Here is a 12,333-nt window from a genome sequence, read left to right as displayed (position 1 = left end):
TCTACAATTGAGTGCAAGGTACTCTAGATCTGGAGAGCAACCTTTTCCCAGTATGTTAACATCACAGCACCAGCTAGTGTTGATGTAGAGACATAACCCACCCCCCCCTTTGTTTACCTGAAGCTACACAATCACGGTCAGCTCTGTAGATAACAAAACCAGGTAGATCCAGACTGCAATCAGGGATGGTCTCATTCAACCAGGTCTCAGTAAAACAAAGAGCAGCTGAATTGGCCATATCAGATCTCATGTTACAAAGTAAGCTCAGATCGTCCATTTTGTTAGATAAGGAACGGACATTAGCCAAGTGGAGTGAAGGAAGAGCTGTTCTGAATCCTCTCCTCTGAAGGCGTGCCAGGACGCCTCCTCTCCTACCTCTCTTGCAGTACACCTCCACAGGGTTCACAGAAGTAATGGATTTTATGTACTCAATTGTTGAATTAGCAATCATGCTCCAAGAAGGGGAGTCCATGAGAAATTGTGGATGATTCCAGAATAATAAATCGTCCCTTGAAATCATAAGAGTAGGTTTACAGAGTGCAGAGTTCAATATAAACATCACTCTCACCCACATAGCGATTCACAGTTAGGCACCCCTCTACAACTCCTCCCTCATCTCGGTCTACCACCCTACCCGTACCTTCCATTATGCTAATGACCTAAGATGAACATCCTCAATAATCCGAACCTCCTATTTCTGTCTCCAAGACTTCTCTCGAGCTGTGCCCATTCTCTGGAATGCACTATTCAGGACACTTTGATTAATCTTCAATACCCACAGTTTAAAGCGCGCCCTAAAAAGGCATTTCTATAGACTCAACATTTCTATCTAACTATCCCTGTTTTTCCCATACAAAGTTTTCTTCAAAACTAGAACCCTCATATCATCTGTTCACACACCCTACATGCACTTAATAACCCTATGTGTCCGTGTAATAAAGATTGGTGATCGATTCATGCAACATTTCGTGATCACCCCTTTTATTATATTGATGGCTGGACCATACAATACAAGCAACTGTTGCCATCCAAATTTTGTGTCTCCCCTATTTCCTCATAAATTGTAAGCTTGTGAGCAGGGCCCTCATTCCTCTTGGTATCTGTTGGTTTATTTGATTATTGTTATGCTGTAATGTCTTTTATCTAATATATAAAGCTCAAGTGTGTGTATGTATTTATGTATGTATGTATGTATGTATGTATGTATGTATGTATGTATGTATGTATGTATGTATGTCTGGGATTGGCATCCGCACCGTCGCAGCTACAGCCACAAAATTTGGCACAGTCACACATCTGGACCCCGAGAGTGTCCTAGGCTATGTTGTGAGGTGAAATTTTAACCCCACGCGTTCCAATTCACCAATTCGTTGCCATGGCGATGCTGATGTCATCATAGGTTGCAAGCCCCGCCGCTCACTATGATGTCATAATGGTTGACTATGGGATGGAGGATGTGTGATGGGTATATGGGCACTGGACTATGGGATGGAGGATATGTATGATGGGTATATGGGCATGGGACTATGAGATGAAGGATGTGTAATGGGTATATGGGCGCTCGACTATGGAATGGCGAATATGTATGATGGGTATATGGGCATGGGACTATTTGATGGAGGATGTGTGATGGGTATATGGGCACTCGACTATGGGATGGATGATATGTATGATGGGTATATGGGCACGGGCCTATGGGATCGTGGATATGTATGATGGGTATATGGGCACGGGACTATAGGATGGAGGATAATTATAATTTGCTATAACCAACCACAGTTAGTTACTATGCCCGGGCAGCACCGGGCTCTTCAGCTAGTTGTCTATACAAGTCCCCTCTAAAATGTGAAGTGCTGCAGAATATGTTGGCGCTATACAAATAAAATTATCAATATTATTATAGCTACAGTCTTGCTCCATCATTTGATTTTTTACGTAATCAGAAGTATTGTAGCTATATATGTAGCACAGTGAATCAATTAATCCTGGGTTTTTCCCTGCAATTTTGATTTTTCACTATTAATGCAGCATACAGTGGCAATATTGTTATATACAATGTGTTAGGAGAGAGGCAGATATTTTCAGCCAAAAGGGGGTGTTGGGCCATGTCATTTATGTTCAATATATTGATAGATTATAAATGCTGTTTGCTTGGGACATCACTATTGGGAACATTAGATTCTGTGCATATTTGGATGATGAGAACAACTGAGTGTTGTATCTTCGTGTTCTGCCTCGATCAGTCCCATTAACCTTGAATAGAACTGCACTAAGCATGCTTGACCACCACTCTATTTTAAGTCCTCACAGTGAAAAGGAGCAAGGAGGGTAGGCTCAGGATGTAAAGAATAGATCATGCTATTTTCTTGGGACATCACTATTGGGACCCTCAATTATCATGGGTTTCATTGTTTATTAGAATGCTGAGAACAACCGAGGGCTGTACCTGAGTGCTGTGCCTCTGTCAGTCACATATAGTTTGACTAGACCTTCACTAAGCATGCTTGACCACCACCCTATTTTAAGTCCTCGCCATGAAGAGAGAGAACTTATGATCATCATTGTAGGAAACCTTTCTAAGGCTATGCTCACACGGCAGTATTTTGGTCAATATTTCACTATTTCAATATTTGTAAGCTAAAACCACCAGTGGACCAAAAATATAGAAGTGGTGACGTGTTTCTATTATACTTTTTCTCTAATTGTTCCTCCCCTGGTTTTGGCCTACAAATAATGATGTAAAAAAGTGATCGAAATACTGGTGTGTGACTGTAGCCTAATAATGGCACTCCTAACTATCAAACATTTATGTTGTGGATAGGTGATAAATGTTTATTGTTGTAAAACTTTTTAAGTCTATTTTTAGCATTCCACATAATTTGTAATCCAAAACAACTATGTAGATTCTTGCTTTCATATTTTAAAAAGAAGCTGCACCATATGAAAATGCTATCGCAGAAATCAGAATGTGAACAAGGTTCTGGAAATGAAGGACGAGTAGAAGAACATGGACCTACAGTCATGGCCAAAAGTTTAGAGAATGACACATATATTATATTTTCATATGATCTGCTGGCCTCTGGTTTTTATGTGTGTTTGTCAGATGTTTTTATCACATACAGAAATATAATTGCAATCATATTATGAGTAGCAAAAGGTTATATTGACAGTTAGAATGAGTTAATGCAGCAAGTCAATATTTGCAGTGTTGACCCTTCTTCTTCAGGACCTCAGCAATTCTCCCTGGCATGCTCTCAATCAAGTTCTGGATCAAATCCTGACTGATAGCAGTCCATTCTTGCAAAATCAATGCTTTTATTTTGTCTGAATTTGAAGGTTTTTGTTTGTCCACCCATCTCTTGATGATTGACCACAAGTTCTCAATGGGATTAAGATCTGGGGAGTTTCCAGGCCATGGTCCCAAAATCTCTATGTTTTGTTCCCTGAGCCAATTAGTTATCACCTTCGCTTTATGGCAAGGTGCTCCATCATGTTGAAAAAGGCATTGTTGATCGCCAAACTGCTCTTGGACGGTTGGGAGAAGTTGCTCTTGGAGGACATTCTGGTACCATTCTTTATTCATCGCTGTGTTTTTAGGCAAGACTGAGAGAGAGCCCATTCCTTTGGCTGAGAAGCAACCCCACACATGAATGGTTTCAGGATGCTTGACAGTTGGCATGAGACAAGACTGGTGGTAGCGCTCACCTGGTCTTCTCCGAATAAGTCGTTTTCCAGATGTCCCAAACAATCGAAAAGGGGATTCATCAGAGAAAATGACTTTACCCCAGTCCTCAGCAGTCCACTCCCTGTACCTCTTGCAGAATATCAGTCTGTCCATGATGTTTTTTCTGGAGACAAGTGGCTTCTTTGCTGCCCTCCTTGAGACCAGGCCTTGCTCCAAGAGTCTCTGCCTCACAGTGCGTGCAGATGCACTCACACCTGCCTGCTGCCATTCCTGAGCAAGCTCTGCACTGCTGGTAGCCCGATCCCACAGCTGAAACACTTTTAAGAGACGGTCCTGGCGCTTGCTGGTCTTTCTTGGGCGACCTGGAGCCTTTTTGGCAACAAGGGAACCTCTCTCTTTGAAGTTCTTGATGATGCGATAGATTGTTGACTGAGGTGCAATCTTTCTAGCTGCGATACTCTTCCCTGTTAGGCCATTTTTGTGCAGTGCAATGATGACTGCATGTGTTTCTTTAGAGATAACCATGGTTAACAGAAGAGAAACAATGATGCCAAGCACCAGCCTCCTTTTAAAGTGTCCAGTGGTGTCATTCTTACTTAATCATGACAGATTGATCTCCAGCCCTGTCCTCATCAACACCCACACCTGTGTTAATGGAGCAATCACTGAAACGATGTTAGCTGGTCCTTTCAAGGCAGGGCTGCAATGATGTTGAAATGTGTTTTGGGGGATAGAGTTCATTTTCTAGGCAAATATTGACTTTGCAAGTAATTGCTGTTAAGCTGATCACTCTTTATAACATTCTGGAGTATATGCAAATTGCCATTAGAAAAAATGAAGCAGTAGACTTTGTAAAAATTAATATTTGTGTCATTCTCAAAACTTTTGGCCATGACTGTACTGTATAGCATATTAGGAAGTCACACGTGCACCAATACATTGAAGAAGGTATTGTAATGCAAACATATGAACAGCAATATTATACAGTATATATAATTATGGGATGTGCTATCAATTGCCATTAAAAGATGTATACAATATTTCCTCTTTGGATTGGATATTTCAATGGCATGGAAAAAATATATAGCAGCATTAGAATTCAATGTAACTGTGGAACAAGTCATTAGCTGACAAGTTTATGTTGTGTTTAGAATGCAAGAGTAATATGTACATGAAAAAGTTTCCTTTCTACATGGCCTTTAGTGACGCTGTTCTACAACCTGCTGACGTCAAATTAAAGGAAAATGATGTTATCACAATTAATTAATCAGCAATGGCCAAGTTTCCGTCAGGGAGATGTTGAATTTATAGGGTAATGAAAACATAGTAAAAGAAATAAAAGTCACTGCATACTTGCTTTGTGGAGATCTCCATGGATGAAATTGTAGTTGGCTCCTATAGGGGAATGTTATATAGATATAGATCAGCATACATTCATAAATAATAATTATCACATAAAAAGGAAAAAAATAAAAACAAAAGGTCACAAATGTAAGATTCCTAATCAACAAAAACAAAAAATAGGTAGTAGTAACATAAAACAATACAATGATTATATATATATATATATATATATATATATACATACATACATACATACATACACACTAGATGGTGGCCCGATTCTAACGCATCAGGTATTCTAGAATATGTATGCAGTTTATTTTTAAAGATTTAATAATAATGCAATAATGAACCCCCAATCCTGATATGTATGCTTCTCTCACCCCCAATCCTGATATGTATGGTTCTCTCACCCCCAATCCTGATATGCATGCTACCCCTCAACACTCTATCCTGGTATGCATGGTCCTCTGACCCCCCAATCCAGGAATGCATGGTCCTCTCACCCCCCAATCCTGGTATTCATGGTCCTCTCTTACCTCTCTTTCCTGGTATGCATGGTCCTCTTACTCCCCTTTCGGGGTATGCATGGTCCCCTCACCCACCAATCCTGGTATGCATGGTCCTCTCAGCCCCCAATCCTGGTATTCATGGTTCTCTCTCACCTCTCTTTCCTGGTATGCATGGTCCTCTTACTCCCCTTTCGGGGTATGCATGGTCCCCTCACCCACCAATCCTGGTATGCATGGTCCTCTCAGCCCCCAATCCTGGTATGCATGGTCTTCTCACACCCCAATCCTGGCATGTATGCTCACCATCACCCCCCTTTCCTGGTATGCATGGTAACCTCACCCTCTTTCCTGATATGCATGGTCCCCTCACCCCCCAATCCTGGTATGCATGGTCCTCTTACCCCCTTTATTGTTATGCATGGTCCCCTCACCCCCCAGTCCTGGTATGCATGGTCCTCTCACCCCCCAATCCTGGTATGCATGGTCCCCTCACCCCCCCTATCCTGGTATGCATTGTCCCCTCGCCCCCTTTCCTGGTATGCATGGTTCCCTCACCCCCCAATCCTAGTACGCATGGTCCCCTCACCCCCCTATCCTGGTATGCATGGTCCTCTCAACCCCCTTTCTTGGTATGCATGGTCCCCTCACCCCCCTTTGCTGGTATGCATGGTCCTCTCACACCCCAATCCTGGTATGTATGCTCACCATCACCCCCCTTTCCTGGTATGCATGGTCCTCTCACCCCCCAATCCTGGTATGCATGATCCCCTCACCCCCCTATCCTGGTATGCATGGTCCCCTCACCCCCCTTTCCTGGTATGCATGGTCCCCTCACCCCCAAGCCTGGTATGCATGGTTCCCTCACCCCCAATCCTGGTATGAATGGTCCCCTCACCCCCCAATCCTGGTATGCATGGTCGCCTCCCCCCAATCCTGGTGTGCATGGTCCCCTCACCCCCTTTCCTGGTATGCATGGTCTCCTCACCCCCCAATCCTGGTATGCATGGTCCCCTCACCCCCTTTCCGTGTAGCCGCGGCCAATCAGTGTCGCGGCCCTCTGTCCACGACCAATCAGCAACTCGGCCCTGTAGCCGCGACCAATCACTGCCGCAGCCCTCTAGCATGTAAAAATATAATATTACAAAATTTAAAAAAAGTTATTCTCACCTTCCGACGGCCTCCTGTCTTCTTTCCCCCACCCAGCCTTGCGTTGCCAGTAATGCTTTGTGGCTTAGACCGCTGATGACGTCGGTCTTCTTTCTCGCTCTCGCGAGAGTGACGTCGGTCTTCTTTTTCGCTCTCGCGAGAGTGACATCGGTCTTCTTTCTCACTCTCGCGAAAGTGACGTCATCAGCGGTCTAAACCGCAAAGCATTACTGGGAATGCGAGGCCGGGCGCATGGAAAGAAGACAGGAGGCCGTCGGAAGGTGAGAATAACCTTTTTTTTAATTTTAATTCTCTATTTTACAGTTTAAGGCCTGCGCCCGCTGATTGGCAGGCGCATCTTACCGTTACAAACAGCTGCGCCTGTCGCTGATTGGTTGCGGGCCTGGCTGCCGCGACCAATCAGCGATCCGCGATTTCGGTTACAGACAGACATGATAAGACGATTATATATTTAGATATATATATATAATATACACACACACATTACTACTGTAGATTATTTACTGCTAAGAATATGGAGCACCTGTGCTTTACAAGTGTTTGTTCTTTTCATTAATTCACTGTGATGTCTGCATGAATTAAAAAAGTCACTATCCTCAATTCTGTTTTCTTCCTTTCAAGGGTTTTGTAGCCATTCTGGGTATTGTTATGGATTGGTATGCCTTCCAGCTTTATACTCTGAGGTTTTCACATACTTTTCCTCACATATTCTAAGCAGCCCATATTAACACTGGATTTTTAAACACCTGCAGGATGCCGTAGAGAGACTTTCATAAGCTGCACGCAATATGTGCTTATTCATGTAGAAGTAATATTTCAAAGGGTTGAGGACAACTCACTTCTTTGTAAAAGAAAGAATTTGGCAAGAAAAATGAAAGATTTAATGGAGAGAATAAAGAGAAAATAATAAAGAAATATAGCTGTTCTATGGAAAACAATACAGCAATAAAAATAGAAGATAATAATACCAACTTAATGACCAGTATATTAAAGGTAACCTGTCATGTTAAAAAAACACTATTAACCTGCAGATACGCAGTTAATCTGCAGGTGAATTACATTTTAAAGCTGTGAGATGCCGCACTGAAAGCCCGGCTCCAGGGAGGCAATTACCGTATATTCTTGTGTATAAGCTGAGTTTTTCTTTTATAGCGTTCACATGTATAGCCGCTGTCTTCCAGCACACATCCTACTTACCGTCCCTCCATGCCCTTACTGAATCATCTCCAGCAGCTCTTCTGGCCAAGCAATCATGTGTCGCTGCTCATTATGGTAATGAATATTTACCTCTTTCCACTCCCATAGGCGTGGAGTGAATATTCATCACCTTAATGAGTGGAGACACATGAATGCTCGGCCAGAAGAGCTGCTGGCGCTGGAATGAGATGCAGCGAGGGCGAGCAGGCCAGTTAAGTAAGATGTGTATTTTTTTATAGGAACCCTGCATATAAGGGTAGGGATGGAAAGCCATTAATACAAGGATAGGAGATAATGAGCCATGCATAAAAGAATGGGGATAAGGACCAATGCATACAGGGATGGAAAGCCATGCATACAAGGACAGGGATGGGGAGTCTTGCATACAAGGACAAAGATCGGGAACCATGCATACAAGGACAGGGATGGGGAACCATGCATACACAAGGAAAGGGATGGGTAGCCATGCATACCTGGATAGGGATAAGAGGATAATGCATACCTGGCTTATAATCGAGTCAATAAATTTTCCCAATTTTTCGTGGCAAAATTAGGTACCTCAGCTTATACTCGGGTCGACTTATACTTGAGTATATATGGTAACTTTATTTCTCCTCGCAGACTCCAACTTTCATTCATGGAGGTGCTCAAGGTGTGGCTTTAGTCTCTACTCTGTACTTAGTGCCCTGGCACTGACAGCTGGATTAGCAGTGAATCAGTGGTGATACAGTTGTCAGTCAGTGCTGGGGTATGCTTACAGCCACCGGACACTGTGTACTTAGTGGTGACAGAAGTCGCTCCTCTATAACTGAAACCCAGAGGGGTGCATTAAGAAACAAAGTTACTTTCTTTCGGGCAGCTGGGCTTTCAGTGTGGTGGCTGCATATCCTTAAAATGCTATTAACCTGCAGATAAACCCCATATCTGCAGGCTTAGTTTTCTTACATGACAGGTTCCCTTTCACTTTTAAATTATTGGCCGATTATTTTAAGTTTGATAAAAGTATGTTTACACATCCTATTTGCAAAATTCACCCAATGGGATAAGCACATTTATTAAGTTGTTCTATTACATATACAAATATAATATTTAAGACCTAAAGTCATGAGATATTTCCAATATCATCACGCATGCAACAAGCACGGGTCCATAGGAAGTTTTTAGACTACTGCATTGTGCTTTTGTGAGAAACTGCTTTCTCCCATACAAAGAACTCTGTTAAGGAAAAATACCTATATAATACATCATCCAAATTCTTATTTATTAAGCTAAATTCACAAGAATCTTACAGTGATTTGTACCAAAAAACGGTCTTTCATGACTTGCTCAAAAGTTATTTTGTGTTTTATACACTTTTTGCACCTTGTCCAATGATGATAATGGCTTTTCTGAAAAGGGTTGAAGTTTATCTGTAAAGAGTCATGGCCTAAGGTGCAACATTAGACAATTAAAGATGTGCCAAAATGTTGGTGCAAGTATCTCGCATAAAAATAAGCCAACCAATGGGGTGGGTAAATTTAATCCAGACAGTCCTACGATAACTCTGATACACTTTAAAGGAGTTATTCAGATCAGGATTGTAGATAAAGCTTGCAGTCACTCTACATGACTTGTAAATCCTCATAACGTGCACACTGTGAGCGATCAGGATTCGCTGATACTGAGAGAGGGCAGTCAGGTAAACCCATGTATGCGATTTGCATACTTCTAGCCACATTCTGACATGATCGGCCTGGCTCAATTCAACACGTTTTTTTCGCGAAGCCATGCACGTTCAGTCGGCATGCATGCAAATTGCCATAGTGCTGGCACCAGAGAATCCTGACACCGTGCAATGTGCGCACGGTGTGGATTCACAAGTCTGCAGTCATATAAAGGGACTGTAGACTTTAACCCCAACACTGGACAATCCGTTGACTGTCTAGTCTATGTTTTCACTGTTTAACAAATAGACACTTAATAAATATGCTTGTGTTTTTCAAAATTATAGACACTGATACAGTACTAGCTCCCATCAAGGTATACACACTGTATTATGGAATGGCTGCACCTACCCTGAACACTGTCATTTCTTCCAAAAGTACTTCCTCTAAATCATGCCAGGTCTCCTTGGGAACAGAAACCACTTTTAAAACAGTCCCAATGTCTGAAGAAAGAAAGATACATTTTGTATGTTATTATAGCTGCAAACAGAATAAAAAATGTAGGTATAAGATGGTTAGTTTATTTGTGAACTATGCAAGACAAATTACCAATAGCACAAAATAAATACCGCCAGACGCAATTTATTAGCATTAGTGGTTTCTGAAACTTAAAATTATTTAATCATCGTCAAACTATTAAATAGAAAAGGGAAACATTTTACTATTCGGAAATAAAGCTATATTGTACATTTATAGGGTATGAAATCAGCCACAGTACAAATATATCTCACAAAGAAAAACATCCAGAATAAATATAAAATTCTTGTTAAAATCAGCATGGAAATTGCCAATTTTATATTTTTCATTTTCATGATAATTTAATATAGACTTTGGAACTCCAAACAAGAAGTAGTAAAATAAATACAATTTTTAACTTTGTACCTATTGTGCTAATTTGACCTATGAGGTTTTAGACAAATGTGTATTGATGTTGAAACATAGTTTATTAAAACTTTTTTTCCCACTATAACACTAGAAGCGAGCAGTATATCCCCAGAAGTATATGACTTGCATTTTCTTGTACTTGTTATGAGTTTTTCTGTGTTTTATGATTGTTCTTAAACACTTGAGAGCATATATCAGTGACCAAAATGTGTCACATATGTACAAGGGTCCAGATAACATCTTTGTTGATCTTTGAGGGCACTTGTCAAACTGAAGTACAGCTAAATTTACACTTCTCTCCACACAGCTGCATGCTGGAGGCACTTCATTTAACCTATATGGCATTCCCTTCAAATGTACAGTTTTTCTCCAATCATTGGGCAGACAGGAAAAAAATGTTACTTTCCTTTCTATCTTACATACCATAAATTCTTACAAATAGATTTAAGCAACAGAATTGTAAAAATGGCCTCATCAGTTGTTGAGGCTACTATTTTATAAATGTTAGACATGCTGTCATTTTTTCTGTATTTTTTACGATACTGATTACATCAAGGTTAAGTCTTGAAAACTTCAGTTAAATTTTGGTAATTTACGCTAACATCTGTCATGTAAACATCTGTGCATAATTAGAATATGTTTTTTTCTAAGTTGTTCTAAGTCTAATTAAGTTTATCTTCTCTGTGTCTAAGTAAAACTAGACTGTAGACATTATTGGCATGGGACTGTTGAAAACTAATACAGATACATATCAACCATACTGAGTCAAAGCAACAAATCAAAGTCCGTCTGTCAAATCTCCTGCAGCTTGTAAATGAAGACAGTTGCTATAGGCTTTCCCATTCTGTATTTCCCAAAATCATGACTGTTGTGGACTACAGGGAATACATCCCACAAGGTATCTTTTAATAAAACATTTCCAGGAAAGGCCATGCCCCGCTTTTTATTGTTACATACATAAAAGAATGCAGCTTTTATACATATGGTCTAATGCTTGATCAATAAAATTCAGCCAGATAATTGAGGATAGTGAGATTTGTTTGGCCTTCTTAAACATGGTAGATTTGTTTTTTTAAGGATTTTAGCAGGGGATTCGAGAAATGAAAAAAATAATAAAAATCCCATTCCAAGCTTTTGAAAGAGGCTGGATTTAGTCTATATTCAGTTGCATACGTAGAAGAATGAAATAGCAGACAATATTGGGACACAAGTATCTTTCCCAATGATTTCTGTATAGTGTTTGTGTACATTATGGATAAATAAAATAAATGTGTGTAGACCAGTTTTTCAGGCCTGTACTGGAGTGCTAACAAACTAGCAGATGATAGAAAATTAATCCATAATGTATAGGAGTTCGATTCTGCATTGACTGGTTCAAGGCATTTACAAATCATATGAACTCTCTTGTAGATACCGTACATCTTTGCTTCATCTGAAGTAGTACTTAACGCTTCTGGGCTCATATCCAAAACTGTGCCAAGCTCTTCACACAACCACAAAAGCTTTACAATGTATACTATTTTACTACATTCATTGTGCAGTTATCATGATATTCTATCACATTCAGCACCATTCATTTATGAAGCTTTTAGGCCTTTTCTGGCACAAGGCACTTTGTGTGACTGAAACGTCAGAACTCTCTAAAACTGCACCACTGAAAATACCACAATGTCTGAAATCACTTTATTAACCACCACCACTTAGGATTTCTTGCTGTATCATCAGCTAAATGTGAAAAACTAAAAAATGCATATATTTTATTTTTCACTTATTGCATTTGCATGCTTATTTACTTATACTGTACAATTCAGTAGCATAATCTCCAGGGAAAAAAACAAAA

The 12,333-nt window shown here is 40.5% G+C and overlaps 1 protein-coding gene across 1 annotated transcript in view; it reads right to left on the bottom strand.

Moving 5' to 3' along the window:
* The window catches only part of SEMA3A (semaphorin 3A), a 371,020-nt gene that overhangs the window by 37,523 nt on the left and 321,164 nt on the right, over window positions 1–12,333 (bottom strand). Inside the window, exons 12-13 of the mRNA XM_073551304.1 lie at window positions 9,960–10,051; window positions 5,039–5,080 (exon numbers count right to left, since the gene is read on the bottom strand). Of these exons, the coding sequence (XP_073407405.1) occupies window positions 5,039–5,080; window positions 9,960–10,051 (134 nt within the window). The remainder of the gene's footprint in view (window positions 1–5,038; window positions 5,081–9,959; window positions 10,052–12,333) is intronic.

The sequence above is a fragment of the Dendrobates tinctorius genome, unplaced genomic scaffold (assembly GCF_039654945.1).
Source record: "Dendrobates tinctorius isolate UK_male_01 unplaced genomic scaffold, ASM3965494v1 ptg000174l, whole genome shotgun sequence".
Classification (NCBI taxonomy): Eukaryota; Metazoa; Chordata; class Amphibia; order Anura; family Dendrobatidae; genus Dendrobates; species Dendrobates tinctorius.
The sequence above is the reverse complement of the archived record's forward strand: the minus strand, read 5'-3'. Positions and strand labels throughout refer to the sequence as shown.